General features: G+C 44.3%; 1 protein-coding gene across 1 annotated transcript in view; it reads right to left on the bottom strand.

The window, feature by feature from the left end:
- Positions 1-196: 196 nt before the first annotated feature.
- The window catches only part of LOC123520958 (F-box only protein 36-like), a 32615-nt gene continuing 17498 nt past the window's right edge, over positions 197-15313 (bottom strand). Inside the window, exons 3-4 of the mRNA XM_045283978.1 lie at positions 6466-6638; positions 197-577 (exon numbers count right to left, since the gene is read on the bottom strand). Of these exons, the coding sequence (XP_045139913.1) occupies positions 416-577; positions 6466-6638 (335 nt within the window). The 3' untranslated portion in view covers positions 197-415. The remainder of the gene's footprint in view (positions 578-6465; positions 6639-15313) is intronic.

The following is a 15313-nucleotide window of genomic DNA, read 5'->3' on the forward strand; positions in this document are numbered from 1 at the left end:
GGTCCTCTAAATTCTAATTTTGTGTTCTTCCCTAAGAGTGTTGTAAATGTTGGCATTTAATTCATTCTCTAAGCTATAATTCTCTATGATAACAAATTTTAAATTTACTTTCTATTCTATTTTCTCTTTAAAATTAAGGTTAAGACTTGAAACCAGAGACTACAAGGAAGAATTAACTAATGATTAATCTATTTGCTCTGTCAGTAGCCAAATTGGCTCCCTCAAACCACCACCCCTCCCCGCAAAAAAGGAAAAAATTTTAATTTGAGGACAGTATTCTCGAAGAGGTTTTTATATAAAACAAAACATGTAAATTTCCTCACTTACATGATAGCCGTCAGCTATAGGTAAGATTTAGTGGTAATAATGATTTGAAATTCAGTTGAGTGTGTTTATTTTGCTGCTCCAATTAAGTTCAGAAAAACGCAGTCTGTCTTCTCTGTGAGGGTGTCTGGTGGGCATTTAGGTGGAAAGCCAGAAGCTTCTTATAAATTGTTATCCCTGTTTTTCTTGCATCAAATGCACGAGTGTCTTGTAACGTTCTAAATTTCTCCCAGAATTCTTCATTGTTACACATCTGAAAGAAAAATTTTAGTTATGTAAGTCACCTTGTATCACAGAAGGACGAAACCACTGAGGCTGTGATTTTGAACACAAAAATAGGTTGTGCCAACCTGGCCAATGAACAGATCTGGGATTAATTGAAGGGCAGAGAGATAAATGGCTTGGTGAGCCTCGCCTCTTGTCTCTTGCTCTTTGACGATCAGACCAGTGTGCAGCTGCCTTCCCTGGTTCTCTGCCTCAACATATAAGCTACACTACCTGTGGGACAACTAACCCTGGACTATGTCACTGTAGTTTGAGGTTCCTTCAAGACCTGCTTCACCATGCTACTGGAGTATACGTGTCTTGAGCTGGGGAACTGTTGGACCCTGTCATCTGGCTGAATATTGGTGACCTGCCTTGCTGTTTGCTGCCTGTGGCCGGATTGCCTGAATTGCTCTACAGAGGACTCAGCTATCTACTTCCTTAACTTGCACCCGGTGGCCCTCAAGCCTTGAAGGACTGCCAGTGTATTAGCTGTCTCATGGAAGTGAGTTGCACTGAGCCATTTGTACTGCTCTATAATTAGCTGTTTATTTCTCATGTTGTATATATCTGACTATATAAATATATATATAATCATAAGTGTCCTGGTTTTGTTTCTCTAGAGAACCCTATCTAACATAGAGGCCCATTCGCCAATTGAAATACAGGCAGTCTACCCTGGAAGGGAATGGTGCTTCTCAATGTGAATGGCTTTTTGAGAAAAGTAATTTTAAATTGCTTTCCAGGTACAAAAATGAATGTGCCGGTTTAATAGCCATCTGCTTGCAGACAGTTCTCCCTGCTCCACTCCTCAGGAAGCAGCCATTGCCTAGCTAACTATGATAATACTTTTCCAAACCCAAAGAGGGGAGCATTGATTAGATGGGATTTTTGTGCCACTTTGGGGTTTGCGTGCCAAGGTGCTAGCATTTCTAGGCTTTCTAAATGGATCATAGAAATCAGAGTCAAGGAAGGAAAGTCCATGAATATTCCATTGTCTTTTCATTCCATTCTTCCATGCACTCTCAGGTTCACCTGGTCTTAGAAGCCAACCGCCACCAGAAAGCCTGAGGAGTCAGCATGGACAAAGGTCAGTATCTGCAGGGGAACCTGTAGGCTTTCTTCCTTCTCTCTCCCAGGCCTGCAGTGCTGTCTGTTGAAGCTATGCGAGCGCACCAGCGCACTTTGGTGCCCCCTGTGTTAGAAAGAGCACCAAACACCTCTCAGGTGAAATTGCCATTGAATAAACACATAAAATAGAATGTCTCTGAATCCGGAATTTGAGCTAATCGGACATCCTGCAAGAGACCAGCCTGGTGCCATCCACTTGAGGCCATGTGTGTCAGAGTTGAGTCTTTGGAAATCAATTTCCAGGCCTTTCTTCCAAGGCACCCCTGGATGGACTTGAACCTCCAACCTCTCTGGTCAGCGGAGCGCATTAAGTGTACGCACCACTCAAGTGACATGAGTTCCTTTGGGTGGCCTAGTGCCTTGGTTCTTGGAGAAAAAACAGCTTGCAAGAGATTTCTCCTAAACCCTTTGCTCTGATTTTTGACCCCAGAGTTGGTTATTTTTGTCCAGGTTGACTGACGTTTTCTGAGTAAACTGAGCAACTGGGTTTTGGTAATGTTTTGTCTGGTCATAGACTGGAGCCTACCCTACAACTTGGATTGGTTCATCGGCTCTGCAAATGAGGTGAGTTACATGCAAATGAAGTCCCTGGCCTCCGCCAAGGGGCTGGCCGTTCTGTGTCCTAGGTGGGAGTGCATGCTTTGAAAATGACAGGTGTTGCAGGCAGAAAGAAGCAGGAGAGGGAAGAAGCAGAGAGGCAGGTGGCAAGGAACCTCCTAAAAACGATAATGCTGAAGGCAGGGACAGGCCCAAAAGGGAACCACCAGCAGAGCAAGCAAGAGACGGGCAGCCGGACCGACAGGTGCTTGTGCTGAGGGTGGAGAGCGTTTCCCTGCCCTGAAGAAGGGAGACTGCTTGCTCTGTGTGCCTCCTGACTCCGATCCTGACCCTGACTTGCAGTTTGTTGATCTTCATTCCAAGTTGTGGCCTGTTACCTGTTTAATAAACAACTTCACTCTAAGTATGGTATGGTCTGTGAGCTTTGTGTGGCCGCCGCAATGGATTCTCAGTCCCAGATGAGAAGTGCCATAGGAGGGCTGGCGGCTCTCAGAATTGGTAAAAAAAGGGGGGGAAAAGGGAAGGAGGAGGGCCTGGAGAGTGGCGGTGTGTCTGATCTCTATCTCAGACTGGTTGTGTGCTGCCACTGCTGAGTCTCACTGCCCCTGAAGGTAAGCAGGGTTTGTTTGTTTTCCCATTCTGCACAGTATTATCCCAAGCATATTTGTATTTATTTTGCCATCATTCTTTTCTAGACATTTACTTTCTATTTGAGTCCTTGTTATCAGCTCCTCTTTTTTCCTCCCTCACCCACCCTCCATCCTCATAACTCCATGATAAATTATAAGTTATTATTTTCATATCTTACACTGACTGCTTCCCCCAGTTTCTGTTGTTCATCCCCCTGGAGGAGCGGGTGTGTAGTTATGTGTTGATCATTGTGATCAGTTCTCCCTTTCTCCTCTCCTCTCCCCACCTTCCCCCTGCCCTCCTGGTATTGCTGCTCCCACTCCTGCTCATAGATTCCATGTGCCGTGAGCTCTTATCTCTTATCTGTACCTGTGTACATGGTCCAGTCTAGTCCGAAGTGAGAGGCAGCACTGTGGTCATGATAGTGGGGGAGGAGAAAGGCTCAAGGAGCCAGAGGAATAGTGTGTGTTTCAGAGTAGAACTTCCCCCGTAGACTTTCCAAGATGACTCTTTAGGGAGCCACTTCTGTCTGCCAGAGACCAAGCTTTTGGTTGGAAGCTGAGTGTTTAACAACTGTACCAGCAGGTCTCACAGATACCCACTCATAGTGACCCTGCACGACAGAGTAGAACTGCCCCTTTTCTCTTCCCAAGGCTTTAAATTCTTATGGGAGCAGACAGCCTCATCTTTCTGCCAAGGAGCAGCTAATGGACTTGAACTGCTAACCTGCCAGTTAGCAGCTCAATGTGTAGCCTACATGCCATCGGGATCCCCAGGAGGGGAAGAATAAAGATTGATAAAAGGGGTTTTAAAGACTGTTTACTGTGGATGGTTCAACTAAGGCAGCATTCTGGTCTCCCCAGGAAGCTGTCGGTGACACCAGCACTCTTGGCTGGTGTGGCTTGAGAAGTCTCTGATGCGGTCATGGCTTGCAAGGAGCAGGGCTGGGCTGCACTGAGGTTTAGCCATTGGGGGTTTAGCCATTGTGAGTTGGAATGGACTCAACAGCAATGAGCTCTTTATGTTTCAAGGATGTGGCAGCACCTCCCAAATGATGTTCACACCGCTGATTGCTCTCGGCTCTGAATCCAAGAGCTCGCCCAGCTGTCAGCCACCATTCCTTGGCTGTATCTCATAGGCATTTAAAGTTACTACAAACAAACTCACCACCATCGAGTTGATGCCAACTCACAGTGACCCTGTGGGACAGGGTAGAACTGCCCCTGGGGGTTTCCGAGGCTAACTCTTTATAGGAGTAGAAAGCCCTGTCTTTCTCCTGAGGAGCGGTTGGTGATTTTGAACTGCTGCCCTTGAGAGCCCTTGAGAATTGCATCCCAACTCATAACCACTATGCCACCAGGGCTCTAGGCAGAATTCTTGATCTGCACCGTATTACTGCTGCCGCCCACTCCCAAAGTATCCTTCAGCCCTCCTCTTTTCAGGAAATAGCACCTCCATTTTTTCAGTGGCCAAAATGAGCACACTGTCCACTGTGTGCTAGTGCCCACGGGGACCACTGCAGTCACATGCTTGCTCCTCGCTCTGCGTCTAGTCCTGCTTCTGGCCTATCATTTTCCTCCTACTGAGAGGGATCATGCCCTGTTTCCTATTCCTATAAAGGGTGGAATCCCCTTTCTAGCATGATCCCTGACACTGGTGGTTCAGTGTGGGAGACACGGGTTCGATTTCTAGCCAGGGAACTTCAAAGACAGCCACCATTCAGCCACCAGCAGAGGGCGGTGTGTGACCATGATGCTGAACAACTGCGGAGCTTCCAAGCTAAGCTTCACTAGGAAGAGAGGCTGGTGATTTACTTCTGAAAATTAGCCAATGGAAACACTAGGTACGGTTCACACCAGGGACCGCTGACCAGCCGGCAGCCTCTCAGGCATGGGACTGGGGCAGAACCTGGCAGTGTTTCCTTCTCCTGCGCTAGGAGTCCCCAGGAGCCGGGGCTGACTTGACAGCAGCTAAGAACGGCGTGTGCTAAAGGTCCCGACCCCACCTGGGTCCTCAGCGGCGGCGTCATTTCACACCCTCTCCCCATAAGTCTGGCTCTGACCTCACCAGCTACTCAGATCCAGAAAAGCTCCGTCCTCTTCACCGCGTGAGCGCGGTCACAGGCTATGCCTCTGCCCAGAACACCCTCTTTCTTCACTTGGCTAAGGGCTACCTACTCTGGTCACGTGTCACTCCCTCAGCCAGGCCTTACTCTGTCCCCATCACAGCCCCCTCCCAGTATGGCAGCACTTAACTTTACCTGTGAATTTTAATGTTGGCCATAACCTGCCTACTAGGTAATGAATTCCGGAAACCAGGAACGAAGTGTTGCTTACTATTGTCTGAGCCTGGCATATCGCTCAGTGCCTTGCACACAAGTGGCATTCAGTGAATACATGAATGTGGAAACAGTGCCTCCTACTGCAACTTACTGGTTCTTAAATAAGAAAATTCACATTCATGCCAATATTTACAAATAAAGAAATTGGTGATTAGAATTTCTGATAGCCTCACTTTCAGTTTTGTGTTTGGGTTTCAGAGCCACTCAAATCTCATAGTAAAATCTCTTAAAAAATACGTTTGTACAGACCAAAATGTAGCAGCAAATAAATAGAAGATTATAGATTATTTTTAAATGTGCTGTTCTTTATCTTTCTGAAACTTCTAGCTTTTTTTAAAGAAAACAATGTTACATATACAATAAATCAACCTTAGTTCCCTTTACCAATTTTAGATTCAAAATTGAGGTCTTATCAAGCATGTACAAATATCTGAAATATGTACCAAAAAATCCCAATTGAAGAAAACATACACACAACAAACATTATCCAATTCAACGAATTCTACCTGAATAATTCAGTGCCATTGACTATACTCTTAGTGTTGTACAACCATTATCGATCTCCTTTTCCAAATGATTCCACCGCCGTTGCCGTAAACTGAACGCCCCTAAGGAAACTCTGTGGAAGTAGGAAGACGCCTGTTTCTCCCGAGGAACGGCTGGTGGTTTCAAACTGCTGACCTTGAGGCTAGCGGCCCCACTCGGAACCACTATGGCACCAGGGTGCCTTCAAATATGTACAAATCTCTAAAATGAGGGGTTTAAAAGAGAATCCTTTACCACGTGATCTTAGTTACAAAGCCAGGGCTCACTCTCCTGGGGGTCAGAGAAGGCTGGCATCCTTGAATTCCTGGGCAATTTTTTTTCTATCTGTTCTTTAGTATTTCTCTCTTCTTACATCCGATTTACCTTGGTGTATGGGTAATTGATTCACTCTTAGTTTACCAGCTTCATCTGACCTGCACTGACCTGAGTGGTGGGCCCACGACTACACCTTATTTCTTAACCTGTATCATTCATCGTTCTCTCTGCTCCTGGAGCTCTGGGCTCCTGAGAGGGAAGTGAAGAAGCTCCTGGGCCCTCACTGAATTTGGGCTTGATTACTGCCCACATCCAAAATCTGTCACTCTGTGAAATGTTCGTTTTCTGGATCATTCCCTTTCTCTTTGGCATTCTGAGTAACAGGAGTCAAACACAGAATGATTTGAAGCCCTTACCTTTTGGAATTTTTGGCAGGTCTTGGACAGCTGCCCAATATCAGCCACATCCAGGAAGGAGAAGATCTGGAGGAGGAGGTGCTCGGGCAGGCGAACGAGCAAATCAAACTGCCCCCGACACAGATTCAAAGAATAACTCAGCACTTCTTTGCCAAACACTCTCTGCATCTGCCCTAAATATCAGTGCCACAGGGGTGGGGTCGGGGTGAGGGTGAGTGAGTGAGTGGGGGAAAGAGGGCGAGAGAAGGAATAAGGGAAGCAGGGATAGAGAGAAAGAGACGAGGTTACAACACACAAACTCATTCCCACCCACCCTCAAATAATAATAACTTGGTTTTAAAGCACATATGAGGGGCTTCAAAGCGTTTCTGGGAAAACCATGACCTTTCTGTTCTATTTTGTCCAGGGGCTTTTTGAAGCCGCCTCCTATACACCGTGCCTTTCCCCCCTCCCCCAAAGATTTATCATGCATGTATTTTAAAAACAATTTCCACGATCTTCTTGCCGTAAACAAAAAGCAGCAAATCACCGTGGTAGGCAAAAATGACCACCCACAACCACGGATGCTTGACCTGTGTTCTTATCTGTAGCCCCTGTTGAGGATGTGTCACTGTTGTCCACTGTCTCCTTTCCTTCCCACCAGAACTCTGCAGCCACCAAGCCTCCCAGCCCTGTCACTCAGGTCCTCAGTCCTAGGCCCACCTGCTCCTAGCATTTGCCTCCCCGCTGTCATTGGTCTCGTGGCAGGGACACGGCCTCAACAAATCCACTGCAATTTCAGGACAAACGTGTGGTTGGAGAAAAAGATATTGATCGTGCCTGGATAGTATCAAAGAGGCAATTTCCCGATGCCGCTGACAGCCAATTTACAGCCCCCAGGAGAAGTCAGCCTTAGGAAGGAGCCAACAGAAGCGCCTGCCACTTGCAAAGATCAAGAGACCCTGAACCGCTCAGGGTAATTGTGGGGCTGCTGAATCCACCCACCTTGAAGTCCACCATCTGGACTCCCCTTCCAGCCAAACTGAACTCACCGCCACTGATTCAGTACTGACGCATAGTGACAGGGTGGGACAGTACAGGACTGCCCTGTGAGTTTCTGAGACAGTAAATCTTTTGGAGAGTAGAAAGCCACGTCGTTCTCCTGAGGAGTGCTGTTGGATTCGAACTGCTGACCTTAAAGTTAGCACCCCAACTTGTAACCGAGCTCACCGAAAGAGGAAAGACAATTATACGTCACCATATTTGTAGACTTGCAACTAAAGAAATACTTATATCAAATTGTTAGTTTTTAAATTACAGTATCTTAGAAATTATAGAGCCCCCTCACAGGAAACTGAATGAGAGGTACAAGCCGTCAAAATTCAGGGTTTGGACCAATTGTTTCAAATTTGAGTAGACAATTATCTAAACAGCTTTTAAAATTCAGCAGACACTCTGGGTGGTGCTGAGGGAGAAACACAAAGCGGTTCAAATCCTCCACAATCTGCTCCTCTGGAGAAGGACGAGCCCGTCTGCTCCGATCAAGATTGAGTCTCCATTGTTCTGGGTGCAAGTATCTCTTAGTTGGTACATGACAGAAATTTCTTCCCTGGCTTTTTGAATGTTGATGGGCGTCTTCTCCCTCCATGCATTGTTTCTATTTTTGTCCTTATGCTAATATGTCCTTACCACCTCAGTGTAATTTGTCGTTCATTGTTTTCTGTTGGGTCTCCCAGCTGTAAAGCCCAGGAGGAGTGGATGTATGATGATAATAACAGATAGAAGGTGTTATAGGGAATGCAGAGGTGGGAATTGGTCATGGGAAGGGAAAAGGGATTTGCAGAGTGAATAAGGAGGGCAGGAGGGGAGAGGGAGCACTAAAACTCATTGTGATTTCACAACTCATATTGAAGGCAATTTAACCATGGGGGTGGGAAATGATCTAAGATAGATGTGGTGGTGATTGTACAATTCCTCTTGATATGATCGAACGATTGAACTACTCAATTGTATGATATGTAAATTATGTGCCAATAAAACTGTTGGGGAAAAAATAACAAAATACAAGCTGTGCAAAATAATAAAATTTTACAATTTAAAAAAAATTTCGTCTCAGAAACCCCAAGGAGCAGTTCCACTCTGTTGCTATGAATCAGAATCAAGTCTGTGGCAGTGAGTTTGGCTCTGAGTTTTTAGTTACCATAGACACTCGAGTATAAGCCAACCTGAATATCAGCCGAGGCACCTAATTTTACCACAAAAACTGCATTAAAAATGTGCTGAAACACTCGGCTTATACACGAGTAGATATGGTAGTTGTTTAAAATTTGAGTAGATATTTATTTAAAGAGCTTTCTAAATGCAGGTTCTTGGGCACTGTACTCCAGAGAGTTTGTCTCAGTAGTTTTATATGACATAGAAACCTGCATACAAAGAGTCTCTTGGTTATGCAATGTCCCACAGAGGTTATTTAAGTTATTTCTCAAGAAACTGATAGTGCTGCCCCTAAAGTAGACCAGGGATATATATCTATAATCTGTAGCTATACCATTGCATTTTGAGCTCACATCTAAGAGTAACCTCTACTCTAAGAACAATTAGTTCTTATAATATGGCCATGCTCCATACTTGCCCTAATGAAGTGATCACTGAAGATATGTGTGCTATCCCAAATAATGCCTCACAACAGAAAGAATAGTGTCTAGGTTCTTACAAGCTTATCTTAAAATAAGCAGCCATCTAAGTGAAGTGTCAACTGAGTCCATACAGAAGAAGCACACCAGCTTGTGTGATCAAAGGATTATTAATAATAAAATCCCCCATCAGAGGCAGAGATTGGATTAGAATTTAAATGCTGAGCACCCTGTTTGCAGAAGGCTCTGGATGCCAGTGAAAACACAAATACATCTGCAGAGTCCTTGCCTGGATTAAGCCTCCATTGACCAGGGATGTGAATAACTTTGTGATCAGCAGAGAGCATTGGAAAGTGGAGTAATGCAGATTTAGTTACATTTAACCAATGTCTTCCCTTTTGACCCATTTTTAACTTGTTCGTGTTTTTATTATTTTCTGCTTCCTTTTGGATTGAGGTTTTCCTGTGGTTTACTTTGTTATTGTTGTGTCTCAGGTGGTGTGGTTTTCTTTATATGAAATCCAGGATAGGTACATCTACAGATAATAACTAGAGTAATAGCTTCTTAGGGTTACATTAAGGGACATTGGAAGGAAGAACATGTTTTAAAATTGATTTGTAGTGATGATTACACAACTTTTTAATATATTTAAACCATTGAAAAGTACATACATACATACATAAAGATTCTCTAGTTCATTTTGATTGTGCACGGGTCTAGAAACATTGCAAATGTCATCCCTCTCCTTGTCAGAACCACTGCCCCGTTAGCACTTGTCAAATATAGCTCTCCAGTCCCTCTGACCAATAAGTATGTTTGTTCCAGTACCATGAGAGATCTCCAAGAAAGACCCAGGCCAAACCACATCAAACCAAACCTACTGCTATCTAGTCCATTCCAACGCACAGAGGCCCAGGCCAGTTTCTGGGCCCGTATGTCCTTCTGGGAGCACACGGCCTCAGCTTGCTTTCGAGGAGGAGCAGCCGGCCTGCGGTTCAGAGCCGACGCCTGACCCACCGCACACCAGGACTCCTTCCGAACAAGACAGGACTACATATTTTGAATTCCTGCAATGTGCCAAGTCGTCCTTTTACAGGATTTTACAAATAGGACATATTTATTTGGCCTTAACAATAACCCAAGGCAGCCCTACTGTCGCTTTGGTTAAGAGCTCAACTGCTAACTCTAAAGGTTGGTAGTTTGAACCCGCCCAGTGGTTCTGTGGGAGAAAGATCTGGTGCTGGGTCCCCGTGAAGATTACAGGTTGAAAACTCCTGTGCAGGGAATCTACTCTGCCAGCGGGGACACTCGGAGTCTAAAATCTAGTCCCCGGCACCCGGCAACAACAGACCCAGGGAACTGGGATTGTCCTCATTCAACAGGTGTGGTAACTCGGGACTCTGGTCAAGTGCTTTGCAGCTGGTGAGTGGAAAGACGGGGATTGGGAAGAGCCTGGTTGAAAGTGGAACTGCCAATTACAGTCCTCTCTCAGGGAGTGTGCTTAATCCTCAAAAGAGTCAGTGGTGTTTTTATTGGGAGTGTTATTTTGAGGTTTTGCCTTCTGCATTCCTTTTTTGAAAAATACAGATTCCTTAAAATTACAGCAATTGTAAAAAGGATGTTTTTCTAATTGGTACAGAACTATAAATTCTGAATGGAAAATGACATCTAAGATACACAAATATACATAACGGTACCAAAAAAGTTTATCCCTCAACAGAGACAAAAACAGACCCAAATGTTGAGCTTTCTAGTTCCTTTAGAACGAACTTCAATTGTCTTGCTTAGTGAAAAATAATGTAATTAGAAACATGCTCGTGGGAGATCCTTCAGGGGAAAAAATCAACAGAAAGCACAAGGGGAAAAAATTAAAACCACATGTCATCCTACTTACTAGATATAAAAAAGATTAACCCCTGAAGTTGACTTTCAAGTCTTGTCTGGACACTGATTACTTTTCTAAAGTTTGAAAAATAGCTTTTTAACTAAATACTTTTGAACATAGTTTCGTTGTAAGAAGTTATCATAATTTATTCAAGTGGTATCTACTGTTAGACTTTAAGCCACTTCCAATATATTGTCATAACATTTTTTAAGCCATCATTTTTCCTGTTCAAAGAGGTGGTCTGTTGAGGGGCAGGCAGGGACTGGATCATACATTTAAAATATGAAAAACCCACTATTTGTATGTGTGTATTTAACCAATTTTTTTAAACAACGGGGGTAGGGGTCAATATGTATGGGTTCTAACACCTGTCCTGCTGCTTCCCATCTGGAAAAGTTTGGGCAAATCATCTAACCTCTTTGGTTTTCACTTCCCCCATCAAAAAAATAAAGGGTATGACCATAGTAGCATAAGACCTTTTTTTCAGCCCTATGTTAAAAAATATTGTGTGGACCATAGAAAACTATGGAAAACCTTGGGAAGAATGGGAATTCCAGGGCACTTCTTTGCACTCATGTGGAACCTGTTCAAGATGCCGTCATTCAAACACGACAAGGGAACACTGCGTGCTTTAAAGCAGGAAAGATGAACATCAGCCTGGTATTCTCTCAACACACTTATTCTATCTGTGTGCTGAGCAAATCATCAGAGAAGCTGGATCATATGAACAAGATGTGGCATCAGGATTGGAAGAAGGCGTATTAACCACCTGCTCTACACAGATGGCTTGCTTAAAGTCAGTCGGACTTGAAGCACTTGCTGATGAAAATCAAAGATTGCAGCCTTCAGTGTGGATTACAGAAGTGCTCACAACTGGATTGTTAGGTAACATTACAATAAACATATTCGTCTTGCTTGGATTTACAATTCATGCTCATGGAAGCAGCAAGCAAGGAATCACAGGAGACATTGCATTGGGTAAATCTGCTGCACGAGACCTGTGCAAAGTGCTGAAAAGCAAGGATATTACTTTGAGAACTAAAGCGAGCCTGACCCAAGCCAGGATATTTTCAATTGCCTCCTGTCAATGGTGGGACTCAGCTAGTGCACACCAGTTCAGCAAAACCGGTAGCTAATTTTCTGTTGAGTTCAGCAACCTGGTTGTTACAATGGCACTTGTAATCAGGGGTCTCTCTAAGCTGGCCAGCCAACTAATAGGAAAATCATAAATTTGCATCCCTTCTCCTTTTTAACGTTCTTCTGCGCAACAGCATATCCTAAGCTCCTATAGTAAATTCATCCCACAGATATCAAATGTTAGGTGGAACTGTGCTTGTCATATTTATTAATACCATAAAACTCACTTTACTTCAGATGAAATACTATATTTTTATCCCTAGCATTGGTTACTTCAGTAAACAAACAACGGAAAGAGAAAACAACCAGAGGGTGACACGCTGTCATTCGTGTCAGCTTTGTGCTCTGCCCCAAATTCCCATGAGATATGATGAGTGAATTGTGCAATTGCTGAAAGTGTTCAAAGAGCTAAAAAGGTTGTCAGAACACTTGCTGTAAGTTCAGCAGAAGCGAAAAGGGATTTTTCAAAGATGAACAGAATATGCTCAGAGAAGAAAAGTCGCCTGTTTCTAATATATCAAACCCAATGAGTACTGTCTAATTGGCCTAACTCTAAAGAAATGGGATCCTCGTCCCACAGTGAAAAGATGATTGAGGATAAATCACACAAGCGTTGATGCTTGGATAAAAGCAAAGAATATTGTGAGGCCACCAATCAAGAAGCAGTATGGAAATATGTTTTAATGTTTTTTTGTCAGGTATAAGTTAATATTTCTATTAATATTTAAAAGCCCTCATAATCTAGTTTTGTGTACCTCTCTTATCCTTATTTAAGCATTGACTGTATGAAATTATAAACTACTTTTTGGTAGTCTTTTTTTATATTTAAAATGGTCATGCATGCAATGAATTGGGTGTTACATGATTCGAGTCCCACCACTGTCATGTTGTGTGCCTGTGACTGCTGGGCATTGACTGAGAGAGACCGAAGAAGACTTGATGGATCGGAACAACTGTGATGGAGAACAATTTGGGCCCTCAAAGAACCAACAGGTCTGACGTGACAACGGCAAGGATGGCGCAGGACTTGGCGGCATTTTATTCTGTTGCACACAGAGCGGCTGTGAGTCCGAGCCAACTCCAAGGCAGCACCTCCAACAACATGTTTAAAAATATGCAATGGCCCAAGTATTTTCTTCACAAATAGAGGCGCATAATTCCCATAATGATGTGTCCACCACTTTTAATTTGGTCATAGAACAATACCTGTCCTTAGATGGAATATGAGAGGAATATTATCCAGGACTTTTTTTCCCTCCTGCATTTTAAGATGTGCATACCTCACCAGTGTGGCTGTTCCCCCTATAAACCTTTCGATTGTCGGACTGAAAATTAAAACAGGGGAGGAAGTTCAGTTCCATGCCTGAAGGGTGACTAAGACCCAATATCTCAGAAGTTCTACTAGTCTCTATTTGATCAGTAAGCCTGAGCTTTTGTAAGATTTTGTAAGCTTTGGGCTGCTTTTTTATTCGACTATCTCCAGGACCTTCTAATATGATTGCTTAGCTGGGCACCATCTAGTTCTTCTGGTCTCAGAGTCTTGGAGACGGATGTCAGTGTGGTCCACTGGACTAATTGTTTCCATTTGTCGTTGATTTCTCATCACTCTTCCTTCCTCCAGACAGGAAGAGACCACTAATTGCACAATAGCTGCTTACAAGCTCTTAAGACACCCCACCATCACCACCACCACCACCAAAGTAGGGCGTAGACCGCCATCTTTATGCCAACTGACCTTGATGTCCTCTGAGCCTATGGTCCTGAGTCCCTAGGCCCAAGGGTTCATTCCTCCTAGGTGTTTGGTTATGTCTAAGTAGGAACTTCTCATAACTTTATCTCCTGTTGCTCTACCACATTCATCAACACATTTGTAGCAAACGTAAATACCCATGTACAAATATCTTCTGTCAAACACACACGCATTTGCATGTGTGTGTGTATGAATATACTCCCACTCTCCCTCCCCCATCTATCCACATCCATTCAGCCTGTGCATTTATCCGTGCACCTACTCTTGGATCATCCTTATTGCAGGGTGGAGTGTATAAGAGAGTTGACCTCTGTTGCCTGTAACTCTTGCACTCCTTCCAGTGTCTTCCCCTGCCTCCAACATGCTTTGCCAACCTCTTCTTTCCGTATATTACCTTCCCTTCACCTCAGTCTGCCTTGCCCAGGCCGTTTGTGCTGCCTTTCGCTATTCTCATCTCTAACTCTTCTAGCTCCCAAAGACGTTTCTCAGTACTTTATACTTTAACCGAAAGGGATGCTCTCTTCCTTCTGAGCGCTTTCTGGAGGACTAATGTTCACCTTAGGCTGCCTCTAGAGCCACATAGTGCCAGACAGCCATCCTCATGTCAGGGACACAGAAGCCAGGCTTCAAGAGGACAACCTACAGCCCCCAAGGAAGACCCAAAGATCCAAGCCCACAAATGGGAAGGCAGAGGCTCAAGTCTGCTTCCACTTACAGTCCGTACAGTTGCACTGCAACGCAAGGCCGCCTTGGCCGACCAATGTTAACTAAGGGAATAATTAGGAGGAGATTGTAAAGTCTTCAATGCGGGCGCTAATTAACAGGGATAACTGAGAAGGAAGGAGAAGCCTTTAGCTCCAGAGGTGAGATCGGAACAACAGGAAATGTAAGAGGGAAGTAAGGAAAGTGTAGTAGTTACATAATCTGGTGTCAATCTGGTGAGGATTAAGAGTGTCGGGGTAGAGTCTAGTCTGTCAATCCGGAGATAGCCAAGGAGACCTCTCTGTGGGCATGACCTTCTCCTGAGAATTCTGGCAACTGCAGTATTTTCCTCCTTGGAGATGGGAGACACCTCTCTCTCTGCTCACTCCCTGGGAGACTTTGTAGCTGACAAGACACATGGAACTGCACTAGTGCCCTGAGCCAGAGAATCCTAGAGACCCCTGCCAGCGCTGAGATGCTTACAACACCACTGGATCCAGAAGACTTCCAACCCACTGGTCTGTGATCCTCCCGCATTTGGCATCATTGCATGTGTTTCGTGAGTCTGAAGAGGACTTTATAGATTGGTATCAGACATATGAACTAATATCGGACTTATGGACTTGATCTGGACTGGGCTGGAATGTTTTCTCAATATACAATTTCCCTTTGATATAAAGCTCTTCCTTATACACATGAGTGTCTATGAATTTGTTTCTCTTGTCAACCCAGACTAACACAGGGGCTTTCCACAGAGGCAGT

This window comes from Echinops telfairi, unplaced genomic scaffold (genome assembly GCF_000313985.2).
Source record: "Echinops telfairi isolate 266 unplaced genomic scaffold, ASM31398v2 ScPeMD7_7467;HRSCAF=8505_1, whole genome shotgun sequence".
NCBI classification, from domain to species: Eukaryota; Metazoa; Chordata; class Mammalia; order Afrosoricida; family Tenrecidae; genus Echinops; species Echinops telfairi.